Source organism: Bombyx mandarina, chromosome 19, assembly GCF_030267445.1.
Source record: "Bombyx mandarina strain Sakado chromosome 19, ASM3026744v2".
NCBI classification, from domain to species: domain Eukaryota; kingdom Metazoa; phylum Arthropoda; class Insecta; order Lepidoptera; family Bombycidae; genus Bombyx; species Bombyx mandarina.
The window spans coordinates 6,059,518-6,076,709 of NC_143225.1; the positions used below are offsets into that span (position 1 = coordinate 6,059,518).

At 35.8% G+C, this 17,192-nt stretch overlaps 1 protein-coding gene across 1 annotated transcript; it reads right to left on the reverse strand.

Annotated features, from left to right (window-relative positions):
• Nucleotides 1-1,876: 1,876 nt before the first annotated feature.
• Fps (farnesyl pyrophosphate syntase) lies at nt 1,877-10,455 on the reverse strand. The gene is made up of 6 exons (XM_028172611.2): nt 9,647-10,455; nt 8,785-8,953; nt 7,957-8,097; nt 4,346-4,549; nt 2,871-3,110; nt 1,877-2,697 (listed from the first exon to the last, which is right to left on the reverse strand). The coding sequence occupies exons 1-6, from the start codon at nt 9,838-9,840 to the stop codon at nt 2,362-2,364; spliced, it is 1,284 nt and encodes a 427-aa protein (XP_028028412.2). The 5' UTR covers nt 9,841-10,455; the 3' UTR covers nt 1,877-2,361.
• Nucleotides 10,456-17,192: the final 6,737 nt, after the last annotated feature.

Below are 17,192 nucleotides of genomic sequence, written 5' to 3' on the forward strand. Positions count from 1 at the left end.
TATAACAGACGATTTTGGATCAGTGATAGTTTTATTTTATGCACTGCGATCCCTATTCTACAATTATTATGAAGAAGAAGAAATATATGTACCTACGTGTAACTGTGGACGGGAAACATTGTAGTGTGGAGTTCATTTCAATCCATGAACTCATGCCAACACTTTCTGTAGCTAATATTCAGAAGAAACAAAATTTCACCACCTACACTTTTTTATTTATATTTACTAAGTCTCCGAGCGTAGGGGGCGCATGTGGTATGGGACTGCCAGAATGCCGGTGCACCAAAGTACTCCTCAGCTCTTTCGGCCGAACCCCGCCGAAAAAGAACCCGGGAGAGTTTATTACTGGATGCTATTCCTTGACCATGGAAGTTCATCGTGAACATTTGTTAAGTACGCATTTCATTAGAAAATTTTGTACCTGCGGTATTGGAACAGTGGTAGTCGCATTACTCGATACAAATGCAACGCGTAACTTATCCTTTACAACACGACAACTACAATTATACAGGGGTCCCACAAAGGATATAAAGCCGAAATATGACTATAGTATCATCACTGTAGACTACTTTAAAATATTACAAAAATCTAAGTCGCAATTAGTTTTCAAGTGTTCGATGACAGCCCTGAATTTGTACAACAAATTTTAATGTACCGTTATTACCGCGCACATTACACCGTACTACGCTCGTGAGCCGGCATCTATTAACCCACTGAGTTTCTTGCCGGATCTTCTCAGTGGATCGCGTTTGCGAACCGGTGGTAGATTCTGCGAAGCACTGCTCTAGCTAGGGCCAGTGTTAGCAACACCTCCGGTTTGAGCCCCGAGAGTTCACCTACAAAGAGCTTACCTAGCATGTACCCTAAGGTAACGCTGATATAGCCTTCAAGGCTATCAGCAAACGTAGGGGAAAAAGGCCATCTATTGGTTGTAAGGCGTATTGTAAGCCTACGCCAGTTGGTACCGCCACTCAATGTATTTCTGTTGCGTAGCAGTCATGCATTTCAGTATAAGGGTGGTGCTGTAGTTAAAACATCGACTTCATGTCTCAAAATGTCGGGATACCCATGCTTATGAATTCAGATAATTAATTACCTAACATCAGGTGGGCCGTGGACGATAATGCAATTAGTTCATTAAGACGAGGATGTTTCTCTATGTAAGGTTTCGTGGCAAGGATTCAATTAATAGTTGAGGCCATATGTAGGAAACAATAAAAATTTTTGTTCGGCATATCGTAAAAAAGTCTTTGGCAATGACGATAAATTTTATTTCCTCAGATAGACAGCTAAATGCATAAATAGATTGCTAATGGTTAATTTTCTTTAACTTTTGCTCACTTATTTAGGTACGTATTCTTTTTTATTTTACCCTGATTTCCTTTGTCATGCGGGGTCGCCGCAGCATCTCACTTTTCCCTATTAATCTGTAAGGAGAGTAATTAATTGTACATTACATACATAAACTGTATGATATAATATATTCTGGGCATTCATTGAAGGTACGATAACAGCTATTTTGCTGTGAAATTCAATTCGTTATAGTTCCTAATAATTATCTGGACTCTACTTAGGTGGACGGAAAAAAATTTAGGGAGGTCGAGCGTGATCAGGTAATCCTGGAAAGAGGAGCAGCATCTAGGACTAATTTAGACAACCTTAATAGTTTGATGATATGTCATAAGAACATATGAAATTGAAACTCGATAGAAGATAAACCTCCAAAACTTTCGATTTCATTCCTCACATCATCGCCATCGCATTCGCATGATACATTTACCATATTGATAATTGTTTCTTTTTTATGTCGCTTTTTGGTATCAGCCGAATTCGAAACACAACGATTCTGCAGGTTTTCAATTAAAAAATAGTCACATTTTAATGTAATTGTTTGTTTTATTATCAATAGTACTTAATCTAGTTAATATAAATGCTTACACTAATTTGCAGTTTTTCGAATTGTGTGCTTTGAAGATGAACATTTTAAATAACGAAAACTATAATACAACGAACAGTTAAACTATTGTTTTAGCAAATAACAGTTTTAACTACAATCAATCGCTACAATCAGGTGCATTGATTTATACATTACATTTCTAATACTACCAACGATCATATAATGTCTAAGCTAATATTTCGAGAACAATTTCGATAAATCACTCGTTTCTTGATTTTGATTACAATTTTTTTTCTTGCGCTTTCATCAAATCTAGCGCCGGTGCCAAAACATACAATAATCTGCAAAGAGTTTGAGATCGTCATCTACATTTTTATTAAACTTATCCTTATCAATAATTGGTACATCTAGATATAGACTAGTTTTAATTTCTAATATACATATGCGTTATATAGTCACAACATTTAAACGCTTCGCCTGAAGATGTTGTCTAAGATTTTGAAGAACAATTCGTGAGGTAGTCCCCTTGTGACTTGCTGGATCTGCGTTCTGAGGAGATCGTAGGTAGTTTCTTCGAAGACCGAGTACGTATGAGGTAGCTGAAGTTCTTCATAGAGATCTTTAATCCTGGCGATAGCTTCAGGTTTATTGACTCCGTAATTGTCTTCCATGATTTGTTTTTGGGCAGGAGTTGCCCTCTGCAGTGCAACGACTGCCAGCCAAGTGCATTTTCCATCTTGAATGTCGGTACCGTACTTTTCGGTCACCGTGGGGTCCCCGAAGCAGTCCAGAAAATCATCCTATGAAATGAAAATAAGTTACAGCACATTTTAATGACGAATCGTGCACCGACGGCAATACAATTAAAATGGTAGTACGTAATTCATATTTTAGAACTCTAAATAAATTATTTTATCACATTTTAAACGTGATGCGTGATGTCAAATAAGGTAAATTTATTATAGAATCTTACTTGAATTTGGAAGAACTCTCCCATCTTCAGCAGAATAGTTTTAGCTTGTCTGTGGGTCTCTGGATCGTCGATGCCGGTCATTAGCAATGCCAACGAGACGGGCATTTGGAATGTGTAATAAGAAGTCTTGTATTTAGTGATCGCTTCGTATTTCTCCATTGTGAACAGAGATAAGTCTGGCTTATCGGTTTTCAACATTAATTTTTGAACGTAGTGACCCATTGAACATTTCATCAGCATCTGTGAGCAATACGAAATATATATTGATTTTTCTTAAGTTTATTTTATAAAGACTGTAACGGACTCTATGAGTATGACCTGAGGGGGAAGGTGATGGGAGAAATGTGCTCCGCACTAAATGCTTCACTTTGCCCCCTTTGCCCCTTTTCATGAGTTCTGTCTCATGCGAGGTTCGACCGTTGATTGTTGAGCAAAAGGAGGTTTTAGTCAGTTTGACTCCGACATACCCCGCCCGCCATCCCCAGTAGAGGGAGTCCGGCGATTTCCTCCTTACCAAAAATAAATAAATGTGGGTATGACCTAGTTATTGCCATTGCCCATCCGAGACACGAAGCCGAAGTCTCGTTTGTTTTGTATAGCGGATGATCCAAATTAGCACCGTTGACCTATCTATCGAAATCACAGTACGGACCTCCATCCATAAACAACATAGTTAATTTTAAAGTCAGTTTATAAATAGTCAATCAATGGATATTAAATACCGAACTAGTGTTAACTGAAAATCGTATTTTAAATTGAAGTATTTCAAAATGTGCGTAATATTATTACACGTATTAATGAGATCAGGCAAATAGTTCGTTAAGCCTCAGTGTAATTAGGCTACAAATATTTATGTTATCGTATCGAGGTCGATTCAAGGCGATATCTTTAAAATGAAAAACAAAACAGAAAGTTTTGATAAACATTTCAAAGATAAATGCGTACATGACATAATGTACCTATAATTAATAATATAATCGATTAGTGGTAATTGAAAATAGATTCTGTTCGGAATTCAGTTCCCTGGAAGCTAAAATATTTATACACATTTCTATATGTTAAAAAAAACGACATGTATTTTGGAGATTTTTGCTAATTCCGTTAACCACTTCCCGATGGTTGCTTCTGACGATTCCGACACGATGTCTTCAAAAGATAAACAAAAAAGTAAAATACCTTGTTTTAACCTATCTATACTAATATATATATCTACAGTGGTTTTTAAGGATGTTCCGATATAACTAGTGAACCATGCATCCGATTGACTTGAAACTTGGTATCCATGTAGAAAATGCATGTACTTAATGGATAGGCTTATATTTATATGAGTGTTGGACTCCCTAATAATAATGACAATAAATAAAAATGTTAATTTTAAATGCCCAGCGAAGCGGGCGAGTACGGTTAGTTAATCTATATAACTTAATACTGTGCAGAATAAAACATATATATTCAATTATAATTTCCAGTCTAACCTCATTGAAGGTTTCAAGTACGTAATTGTAATATGGCTTGGAGTTGAAGTGCCGCTTCAGACTGGTATACATTGCGGATTGGATCAGGGCAGCGTCGTTGATGCCGTTTAGACCGACGTCGGGCCGTCGGTGCCAGCACGGAACGCCGCGACGCATCGTGGTACCTTCCATGATGTCGTTCAGTAGAAGTTGGTGGGTGTGGAACTGAAAGAAAATACACTCTTAATTTAGTCATGCCTTAAGCCTTCATTTTGCCCTTTAAGCACGTACTACTCCTTTTTCTAATGTTATAAATTACCAGTGATGGATTTACGCTTAGGCCCGTGAGCTCTGGGCCTAGGGCGGCACGATATGAGGCGCGCCAAAAATTTTTGAAATGCCAGAATTTCAGAGACGAAAAAAAAGTAAAAACTCCTTTGAAAATTAGTTCAGATTAATTTTTATAAAAAAAATATAAAGTTATTTTAAATTTAAAATAAAAATATTGCCTCAAAATAAAAATAAAAATCTAACATTAAGAGCGGCGCGATAACCTGGCCTAGAGCAGCTTCAAGCCTAAATCCATCACTGTAAATTACGTATGCATAGCAATTATGATCTCGAAGTGTCCGTAATAGTTAAGATGACCGGTATAAAAGCTCATGGAGCAGAAAGCACCTATACTAGCTGGTACTATTGTCACCCACTGTGCGTTTTAAGAGATCATTTCTTCATCGCACTATCTATCTTTGTAATGAATTATTTCTGCCGTGAAGCAGTAATGCGTTTCGGTTTGAAGGGTGAGGTGGCCGTTGTAACTGGACTGAGACCTTAGAACTTATATCTCAAGGTGGGTGGCGCATTTACCGTGTAGATGTCTATGGACTCCAGTAACCACTTAACACCATGTCGCCTGTGAGTTCGTCCATCCATCAAAGCTATAAAAAAATATATATAGCTCCCGTGCCGTTTGAATTGTACACTATGACATTTCCTTTTTCCAATGTGGTTTCAAAGGAGCACTGCGATACAGGCAGAGGGCTATGCTCCAAGTGTAACTAATGTCCATGAGTGACGGTGATCAATAAAGTGGGTCGATCCTTCGCTGCCTTCGGAAGTAATTAAATAGATTGTGTAGTAATTATTTTAAATTGCATTTTCCAGAAATTATTAATGAAAAAAAGCAATTGCGTATAAATGAAAAGGAAATAAATCTTTAAAAGGACTTTCTAATGAATATCATGAATGAAATAACAAGTATGTAATTGATTGTACATGTATCTAACGATCGCGTCCGTTCTTATCCTGAATTGGTTTTTAATAACTAATTACGACGATACCAATTTGATTAAACCACGAATATTGAGCTTGACAACAACGCGTAACGACAAAATTAAATAGTGACGTAAATATTTATCAAGACTGATTATTTTGGTATTTCACTGGGTATTTGGGTTGAGTGTACTATATCTATGAAATAGACTATAGATACTGATTGTAGTTTTATAACGCGCTACTTAAAACTAACCGCATATAAGGCATGCTCTGAAATTGCTAAATTAATAATTAAAAAGACTTTTACGGTTTAATCTCGCCTTTTTTATTCTCGTTATTTCCGACGTTTCAAATGATTTACAGTTTTCGTGGTGATGGACTACTGATAAATCTATATATATATAAAAAAATAATTGTTGTTCGTTAGTCTCGCTAAAACTCGAGAACGGCTGGACCGATTTGCCTAATTTTGGTCTTGAATTATTTGTGGAAGTCCAGAGAAGGTTTGAAAGGTAGATAAATATGGAAATGCTCGGAATTAAATAAATTTACATAAACAATACAATATACATAAACAATTTTGTTTTTCCTTTGATGTGTCCCCCGTCGGACGGATTCCTTTTGTTTGTTTTAAGTTTATTTTATATAAAAGTTTAGGTCTTTTATTTATCGATTGAGGCACTACGAAGTCTGCCGGGTCAGCTAGTTGAATATTATTATTATTATTGAATAGAAAATCGATGAACTACTAAAATACAAGTAAATTAATGTTTTTTCAATGGTGTACTTCAAATTTAAATTCCAACTAAATAAAAAATATGTATTTTGAAGCTTTACGCATATTTACATATCAGCTTTAATATGGATGAAATCAAGGCCACGGCATTTCCTTGATATTGCTGTGACTGTAGCTAGCTTTGAATTTAAATGTAACTGCTTATCAGTGTTTTTGAGTTAAATGCAAAAACACCTACCACCATTGTTTAATTCTTCAAACATATTTTAGAATTCGTTTGATTTGTAAGTACCTTAAGAACGCTCATAATGTTCTTTACGCTTCGTTCCTTATGATATTATAATATGTATGGAGAAAAAATATAGGGTTTTTTTCTATAAACATTAGAATATCCTATGAATATTATAATATCAAAATTTACGTATCGTATCGTAAGTTTTCTAAATAATATAATATCATAAGTTACGCTTGTTTAATACCAGATATCACGGTGTTGTAATTATTATTAGGACACTATAAAATAGCGATAATACATGAACAAGTTTTGTGAAGCATGTTAAATTATACAGAAGGATAAACATTAATCACAAAAATGCACGTTGCGTAGCTGAGTTTTGTTTTAGAATTTTGTTTCCATATTAATTTTTTATATCCTAATCCGGTCTTACTTTTACGTTAATTTTACAACATTTTACATGTATAATAGATAAAAAAAAACGGGTTTATGTAATATGTAAAGCTAATATCAGAACAAGCTGTCATAGAACGTGGAACTAAATAGAGAGTTGGTCTGTAAACTTGTTTGAGATTTTATATTTTGGAGCAGCCTCAGACGTATGTGGCTTCCACGTGACATGGAACTTAATTTATTCAATGGATTCAATGGAAGCATTGTTTTATTGAGCGCATTATTATTGAACAGGTTCTTTCTATAATTTTCATAATCCACGTGTTCTAAATATTAAACAACAAACAAACAAAATCGTACTAATATTATAAATATTTGTGTGGATGTATGTTTGTTTACTCTTTCACGCAAACAGTACTAAACGTATTTTAATGAAACATCACAATGTATTATATAACATGACAATAAGTGCCTACATAATTGTTTTCAAGGTAAGACAAGGCATGGCACACGAGTAGCTTCAAAGAATTTATATTCTCCATACATTTAGCGAGTCCGGTGACCGAGTTTCATATAGTAAATATAACAAGATTACAAAATTTTGATCATTCCGAACGACAAGCTAATAGACTAATTTTAATTAAAAAACAAAAGAATACTGGTGGTAGGACCTCTTGTGAGTCCGCGCGGGTAGGTACCACCGCCCTGCCTATTTCTGTCGTGAAGCAGTAATGCGTTTCGGTCTGAAGGGTAGAGCAGCCGTTGTAACTATACTGAGACCTTAGAACTTATATCTCAGGGTGGGTGGCGCATTTACGTTGTAGATGTCTATGGGCTCCAGTAACTACTTAACACCAGGTGAGCTGTGAGCTCGTACACCCATCTAAGCAATAAATAAAAAATGATAGTTTTATGCTCTTTGCATAAATAGATATTAGTTTGGCTACGTTGCGGCGTCGACAGTAAGGTAATTAGCTGTATTTATAATCTTACCATTTCGACGCACCATCCCATAACGTTTGCAAGCAGAATGTTCTCTGGCGTTAAATTTTCTTTCTTCTCAAGCATTTTGTAAGCTAGGATCGTGGCCAGTCCCCTATTCTTCTTACCGTTTGGTACATTATATTGCAACAGCTGCAACAAAATTATTCACATTATCAACTTGCTTTGAACAAAGCAAGGCTAAGGAGGTTTTTATGTTTGACTTAATAAGAACGTTATACGGATCGGAGTGATATCATCGGGTGTGTTAGCCGTCAAAACAAATAACAGAGTCGGCTTCATATAAGCGACGCAGTTTCTGTATTGATATAATATGTTAAAACAATTTTTGAGACAACACAGCACATAATATTAAATTAAAATTGCATTAACAATTCATTACTTCATTATTAGTTGTAATTGATTTCATGTTATTGAAAATATGTAAATACACGTTATAATCTAATTTTTAAATAATTGAAAATTCCACGAAAATAATTGATAATTATGTAATTAGTTTCACCTGCAAGTTTCATCAAATTAAATTAAATTTGATAATCATTTGTAAACCTACAATATCCTACACATGTACACGATAAATACGCAAAAAAAACGTATCATTTGAATACAAAGAAAGAACATTTTAACCATTCATAGCACGTTGCAAAAAATGTGTTTCTGCAAGCAAGTTCCAAAGTCCAGGTATAGAGCAGGCAGGCAATGAATGTCATTTCATTTTTTATTAACAGAGTATTATATAGTGCTTTTTGTTATCTAGTTTTTGCATCGTTACAAAAAATAAACACTTCACTTACGACTGACATTAGCAACACAACGTACCTTAGCCAACCATTTGCTGGCTTCCGGAACATCAATGTGCTTGCCAGTCTCAGTGAGATCCCTGACGATGTCCGGAAAGACAGCCATGAACTCCCGGGACTGGTCCTTGGAAACGGCCAGTCCTCGGGTAGCCATCGGCATTTCCTGAGGAGTCAGGGTCGACAGGAATCTAGGGATAAAAAAAGTTACCGTTTGGCAAAGCACTTTACCAATTACAGTCGAATGCATCAAACAATTACTATTTTATTGAAGCGAAAATACTAAAAATTAATGATGGTAAATACGTTTCAGAATTGTTTTCAAGATGTAATTTATTAAAATTATAATTTCTTTGTTTGATACATACGGCGGTGATTTATAAACAGCGGTATTCGTGTGTCCAAAAATTATCTTATTCTTACAGAAAAAAGTGTGGTTGTATAATTTTTTATACTTTACTTACTATATAAAATTAGGTCACCCTTGAACTCGCTTTTTAGTCCTAATAAGTGCGTTTATTTCAATTCATTCAAATTAGTCCATTCTCAGTAGTATTGTAACTATATGGCTGGCGTATTTTGTCTTACTTTAACACTCTTGTTTGTAAATAAACTGTCTCTAACTAGGTATGTTTATTTTTAACACGGTCAACGCTTGCACCCGATGCGGGTGCATGTTGAAACTCAAAATTCTACCAGAAATAATTTATCTAAATTAGCTATTTTTAAATGGATAAAAAATGTGTGCATTCTTAGGATATCTGTTTAGATTATTGGTTTAAGTAATTACGGTGAGATAAGTTACGAAGTGTATACTGTTATGTTGTGTACGGCTTCGTTCATTACGCAAACTGTGTTAGTTGAGTTCATTCGAGTTCACTGACCTGTGATATTTTTGCAGCTTCAGCAGTCTCTTCGGTCCGGTTTCCTCAGCCTGTGGTGACTTGCTCGCCGACTGGTCCAGCCTCGGGGCCATGGCATCAGAATTGGTGACGCTAGTTGTCTTGCTGATGTGCCGGCGTACTTCATTTTTGTAGGCGTGCATAAACTTTTCTAAGCTTTTCTTTGTCGAGAACATTTTTGTAGTACTTCAATACGTTATAAACTAGAATCTGTCTTCTCTTAAAGTTTCTTTAAAAAAAAATATTTGATGGTATTTAATTCAATAAACTTTTATTTTTATCCAACTATACTTCGTAGCGTCCGTTTACTGTGAGTATTTATGACCGACTGATCTTTGTTTGTGTTTTGCTTCGCCTTCTTACCAGTTCCAGCATAGTGCTGTCTATAATGTTTACATTTGTTATCGATAGCTGATTTAAACACTATTTTACTAATAATTTTAAATTTCTTACATATTTGATAAATCCAAGAATATAACGATTGTTTTAAAACAATTCATTTGTGGATCAAAAGTATTTCATTTATGAATTCCAGTTACTTATGAAAAAATATATTTCTGTCATAAACAATTAAAAAAACCCCTGATATCTTAAATGAACTAAAATACAACAAGAGAATGTAAGAAAATGAAAACATAAAACGGACTTGAAAATTAGAAATCGGTCCATTCATTATGTCTGCCAAAAGCGTGAATTAAGGTAGTTGATAGTGTAACGTAACGTATGGACAATAATTTTGCATCAAACATTTTTCACAAAGTGAATTAAAAAAATTTGTGGTTTCGACACTTTTCAACACTAGTCAATGCGCACGCAGCAAAATAAACCGGCTCTACTCCCCCCGCCTCGGTTTCTTGCCACGCGGCCGTTGTCACGTACGCACCCGGCGACTATTGTATTATAATATTATATTTTGCTTCGCAAAGAGCTGCAACAGGCGTATCGCCCCTCAGTCATGGTCTCAAAATATTGAACAAGTATCCGCCGGCTTTCTTATCAAGTAGTCGATATACAGGAAAACACACATAGATTAGGTAAAGCGCATAAAAATTGAGTGCAACTATTAATAAGTACATACATAGTTACATATTGCGGCTTGCTGACAATAAGAAGTTTTGTATGTGTGCTCATGTCAGTAGTATCGCTGTCGTCAATCGCGAATAATCCCACAGTAAAGAAGGAAGAATAGGAAAGCTGTTATTTCTATCAGCTATCTCTCGAAGTAGGTGGCAGGAGTTAGTTATACTTCGAAATTTATGCTCTGATTTTAGCTAGTTTACCGGGTCGATCGGAATCTCACCAACTGTCAATACACGGAAAGATAAGATACAAAATTTAACTTCATGCAAAATCGCAACATACTTAACTATTTTTGAGACTGTAACCGGTTCACCTACCTACCTGTACATAAATCAAACACGAGGTCCCCATGTGAAAAGCAATGAACCGAACTTCAATCATATCGGGCCAGATAAGATAAAAAAAAAAAACAACGCATTGTTTTGGAACTGCTAATCTGTCATCAATGTCACAAACCAATAAGACAATTTTGAATCGTGACCTAGTTTCTTTATCTGCTGATCTGTTTTCAAGATTTGACCCAAAAGTTTATTTAAAAAGAGGGGAATCTAGTGTTTCGACAGCGTGCCGTCGTGTACAAAAAGATGTTGGTGTTGTAACGGCAGTATAATTTATAAAAAGTTTGTTCTCGATGCATTTTCGTAATCGTGCAATAATTGGAAAACTGGCTAAGTATCTGACAGTGAAACTGCTGCAAAAATTATATTTATTGGCTTCGAGAAAGCGGTTCAGTCAAACGAGTCAGTACGAATTGCTTGGTGAACATCAAACGCAAAAGATTGTTTGTTATTTGTTTAAATATCTATTAACAAATGCCGCCTTAAGAAAAAAAAATAACTCGCGCTGCTCAGCATATTATTACGTTATTTTTTATTTATTTATTACACATTATCGGTCATCACAGTATTAGTATAGTTAGGCAATAATGATCTCGAGTAATCTAGACTATAAATACTACCACAAGAATACTGATCCCCAGTTTGAGCTATCATGTTGATTATTGCATCAGTACATTTATTATTGGTATTATAATGCCGGTTATCATTAATATTTCATTTCATTATTTTGAAATCAAGAATTTTAAAAAATGTAACAGAGATAGCCCATTTCGCAACACTAATAATTTTAAGGGATTTTCAAATTCGAATCAAACATGAAAGAAAAAAAAAAAAAGAAAAATGTCTCATAGAATCGCATCGCTTCTCGAGAAGATAAATATTTAAGCACCATTAGAAATAAAATAGAGCCTTGTTTTGATGCACATTACGTAAGATTATCGTGTGTTTTGGTAGGAACTACTTTGTTTTTACATATTTCGTAATCGTGAACTGCGATAGCTTGAACATCACGTATGTACTCAATGACATACTTGAGTGTATTTAAATAAACAAATTACACAGCTACACAAAAAAAAAAAGTGGCCGTAGATATCTTAGCATATTTTGATGTTTTCCTGTGTATTCTAATGCCCAGAATACGAATTTAATTCATGAAAGTATTGAATCTACTTTTGTTTTTAGGATTATTGCATATTTTATTATTTACTAGCGACCCGCCCTCGCTTCGCTTCGGAAACTGTAATTTATTATTGATTTCTCCACTATTTAATGGACGTTGTATCAAGTTACACTATCTCCGCAATCATTTGAATAAATTAAAATTTTACAAAATTATAGTGAGGAACAGGGAGAGCGGCTCCATCAGGATCTAAAAGTGATGGAAGAAAGGTATCGGGGTTGGTGGGATCGCCGCATGATGGTACATTACTGCTGGTCCTTAAAAAGAAACAATTAAGGGACACTGGAAATTATAAAAGAAAAGCTCATAAAAGGCGTTTTGAAGTCGTCGTGGCCTAAAGGCTAAGACGTCCGGTGCATTCGTATCGAGCGATGCAACGGTGTTCGAATCCCGCAGGCGGGTACCAATTTTTCTAATGAAATACGCACTTAACAAGTGTTCACGATTGACTTCCACGGTGAAGGAATAACATCGTGTAATAAAAATCAAACCCGCAAAATTATAATTTGCGTAATTACTGGTGGTAGGACCTCTTGTGAGTCCGCACGGGTAGGTACCACCACCCCGCCTATTTCTGCCGTGAAGCTGTAATGCGTTTCGGTTTAAAGGGTGGGGTAGCCGTTGTAACTATATTGAGACCTTAGAACTTATATCTCAAGGTGGGTGGCGCATTTACGTCGTAGATGTCTATGGGCTCCAGTAACCACTTAACACCAGGTGGGCTGTGAGCTCGTCCACTCATCTAAGCAATAAACAAAAAAAAAGGCGTTTTATTGAAATATAACATGTGTTTACGACATTTTTGTATCTGCTTACTTCGTTGTCGCGTCAGAACATTAGGTGGGGGACGAAACTTAGAAAGAGCATATTGAACTTCGTGAAGATATACACAATGGAATCACGCGCATGTAACGTGCAAATCGTTCTGCCAAGTTCAAGGCGTGTATTGTGAATGCAAAATGATTGCAAATGAACTTGTTTTAAACGAGTCTACGTTGTTTTTTGTAGTCGTTTTTTATCTTTAATTCAACTTTGAATAGCTATAAATAAAAGCACTAACAAATATAGTTTGACACGTGACAACTCGTTTTTAGTATATTTCGGAACACAAAAACTCTTAAAAGGTCTTATTATAGATAATAATAAGTAACCTTGAATGAATGTGAAACAACAAAAAGTTATTTTCGAAAAAAAACAATACTAAGCGAACTAGACGCACATACCTACTTTCAAGAATACTATAGTAGCTCAAATGTTAAAGTACCTATTAAAAATGATCAAAATAATACTGTGATTTTTTAGAATATGCTCGGTAAAAATAATAGTTATAATCACCGGCAATTGGTAACAAGAAACTGTTAATTGAGAATAGTTATTATAATTAATTATAATAATACTATACTATTATAATTAATTATAATATTACTGGTGGTAGGACCTCTTGTGAGTCCGCGCGGGTGGGTATCACCCCCTGCCTATTTCTGCCGTGAAGCAGTAATGCGTATCGGTTTGAAGGGTGGCAGCCGTTGTAACTACATTTACTTGAGATCTTAGAACTTATATCTCAAGGTGGGTGGCGCATTTACGTTTTGGATGTCTATGGGCTCCAGTAACCACTTAACACCAGGTCGGCTGTGAGTTCGTCCACCCATCTAAGCAATAAAAAAATAATAGAAAAAGCTATGTATCTACAAAATTCGATTTATTGAATGATATGTTAATTACCTTATAATAGTAATTATTTTTTTTCCTATCTAATTGCTGATAGCCTAAGGGGTTATTCCAGCTACGTTCGGACGGAAATAAAAAGTTACTACTAATAAAAATTGGTGCATACGTATCGAAAGATACAACTGTGTCCGTGATAGAATCCTGCATGCAGGTACCAATTTTTCCAATAAAATACGTGCTTAACAAATGATCAAGAACGGTTACCGCGGTGAAGGAATAACACCGTGTAATAAAAATCAAACTCGCAAAATGTGTGTTTTGCGTAATCACTGGTGGTAGGGCGTCTTGTGAGTCCGCACGGGTAGGTACCACCACGGATAAGGGAAGCAGTAATGCGTTTCGGCTTTTTTTTGTATTGAAGGATTACTGGTGGCCCGGAGGCATTTCCAGTTTCACCAGGACAGGTGGGCGAGCAAAAGCTCAGCCAAGCGGGGTGGGGTTTGCTAACAGCTTCCCGAGCGCCTCCTAAGGAGACCTCACAACTCAAGAGCAGCTGCTTCGCGAATGAGGCTTAGGACTCATGTATCAAGGCATGCGGGTGCCGATATTTGCGTTATTAATGTCTATAGGCCGTGTGAATTTGTCCATCAATCTAACCAATAAAATAAGTATTTCAATCACGTCCAGCACTGAGGAAGCGTCATCAAAAGTGCTGGTCTGTTCAAAAATAGCTGTTTGTTTTTTTATGAAAAGAAATTTTCCATTCGAAATTCAAAGGTCCCGCCCATTGCAACGTCTATCTATTAACGATAGTTTTACTACCATAGCATTTACTTCTTGCACCGTTGTGTTCAAAAAATATTCTTCTATTTTATTACTACGAGTAATTCTAGTTTCACCTTTCACTAGTTAGACCTTAGAACTTATATCTCAAGGGGGGTGGCGCATTTACGTTGTAGATGACTATGGGCTCCAGTAACCACTTAACACCAGATGGGCTGTGAGCTCGTCCACCCATATAAGCAATAAAAAAATCGTAATTTAGGGATATTTCAATTCTTTAAACTTTAGGCAGCGGCTTGACTCTGTCCCTGACATTGCTGACGTCCATGAGCGACGGTAACCACTCACCATCAGGTGGGCTGTATGCTCGTCTGCCTACAATGGCAATTTTTTTTAAAATTTAGAACGTTATATTTCTTAAGATACCAATATTAAAAGCCGCGTAGCTCAGGCTACGTCTCACACCCTTTTCACACACTTCTGTACTTTATCCACAAAAGAAATCTGTATCCTTCATATCGCAGTATTTTCCATTACAAACTAAATTAAAATAGCTATTTGTTTAACGTAGTCAAATTTGATTACGCGATACACGCGATAAAATACGTATATTTGTTTCGGAATCAGCATTGTGGTGTTAATTTTATGAATGGTATATGTTGTTATATGTTGTATGTTTTAGATGTTAAGTATTCACAATTTGATGACTGAATAAATTCAAATTGATAATTTACGTAATTAACCTTGAATTTTTTATTGTTCTTTGCCTCAAATTTCGGGGTTCGACTTGAGGCTAATTTATTGTAGAGGTCTGATGTTACAAAGTAGCGGAAATCTAGATGCTGTCTTTAAGCTCCGATGACAACTTAAAACCAGGTGAATCTATAACTCTATATGTATTTAAATATTTACATTTTCAAGTTATCGTTATTTGACCCAGTAAGTCAATAAAACATAAAATAAAAGAATCAGTGTATTTATGTATACCTAGTCTTGCCATAAATACTGAGACACAGGAAAAAAAAAAATCTAATGCAAATAACATTTATTACTTTTACAGTGTGTTAGTTTAATACATAAATATAAAACAATTTAAAGTATAAAAAGCTTATTCGAAGTGGTCTCCATTGGCTGCAATACAGTCCTTTAAACGTTGAGGCAAGTTATCAATAGAAGCACGCACTCTTTCCATGGGAAAATTTTTCACTGCCAATTGTACGGATTATTTTAGGGACTCCAAATTACCATGGCGTTTAGAGCAAGCCGTACTCTCTAAAACTGACCATAAATCATAATCCAGCGGATTAATATCGGCCAGTCGTCAGCTCTGATGAAGTCCGAAACATTCGTTTCCAACCAAGACTGCGTAGACCGAGCTTTATGACCTGGCGCCGAGTCTTGCTGGAAGGACCATTCTTGATTATTGAACATGGTGTTGTTAAGGGGCTTCACTGCCTTCTCAAGAATGGTATCTTGATAAACTTGTGCCGATGTTTTGATACCTTTTTCACAAAAGTATGGCTCAGTCACTCCTTCATAGCTAATACCCCACCAAACCATCACTGAAGTCGGATAGTGCCCACGTTGCACTCTGTCGACTAATTGGGAAGCTTCTTTAGAGCTTTGAGCATAAACACGGTCATTTTGTTTGTTAAAATGTTGCTCAATTGTAAAAAAATTCTCATCCGTAAACAAAATTTTTCTATGACCTCCCTTTGCGTACCGCTTCAGTAGTTGTTTCGATTTTACCACCCTGTTCTCTTTTAAATTGTCAGTTAACAAATGACCAGTACGTCTCATTTACGCTGCAAGTCCTAAGTCATCTTTTAAAATACGCGACATGGTTCTAGGTGCTATCTTCATCTCCCGAGATAAAATCTTTCGCTTTCGGACAGGATTTCTTCGAATTCTTTCCCTTACTGTTTTGACCGCCTTTTTCGTACGAACACTACGTGGACGGCCAGATCTTTTTTTGTCACAAACAGAGGAGGTCTCATTGCACCTATTAATAGCCCGGTACACAAACATTTTACTAATATCAAGCGTATGGAGAGTTTTAAAAATTGCATTTGGCTCCATACCTACTTTGTGTAATGCAATCACAGCGATTCGGTTCTCTTTATCACCCCACTCCATTTTAATATCGCAAAATATTGTACAATGTATTGGCGCCAATATGAGAAAACTCAATGAGCATTCATATAAAAATGTCAGATTCCAAATTCAAATGTAATATTTTGTTTATTTTTAATTGTAACAGTATTTATGGCCAGACTAAGTATATTGAGTGGTGCGACTTGGCTTGTTCAAATCTTGTAAACCAAAAGATACCAAAATTTATTAAGCAAAAAGAACAATAGCATCTTGTAGGAAAATGAAACTATAGTAAAATTTATTGCGTTATTAATGTTGTCAGAAAGCGTATTTAGGGTCGATACGGATACCTATCTATACTGCCCACTTTTGTCGCCGAATC

Excerpts from the sequence above, each read along its gene's own strand:
- Fps (XM_028172611.2), bottom strand. The coding sequence starts at position 9,840 with ATGTTCTCGACAAAGAAAAGCTTAGAAAAGTTTATGCACGCCTACAAA. Across the intron at positions 3,111-4,345 it reads TACTTGAAACCTTCAATGAG|ATGCTGATGAAATGTTCAAT; the intron begins GTTAGACTGGAA and ends TATTGCTCACAG. Across the intron at positions 2,698-2,870 it reads GAGAGTTCTTCCAAATTCAA|GATGATTTTCTGGACTGCTT; the intron begins GTAAGATTCTAT and ends TTCATTTCATAG.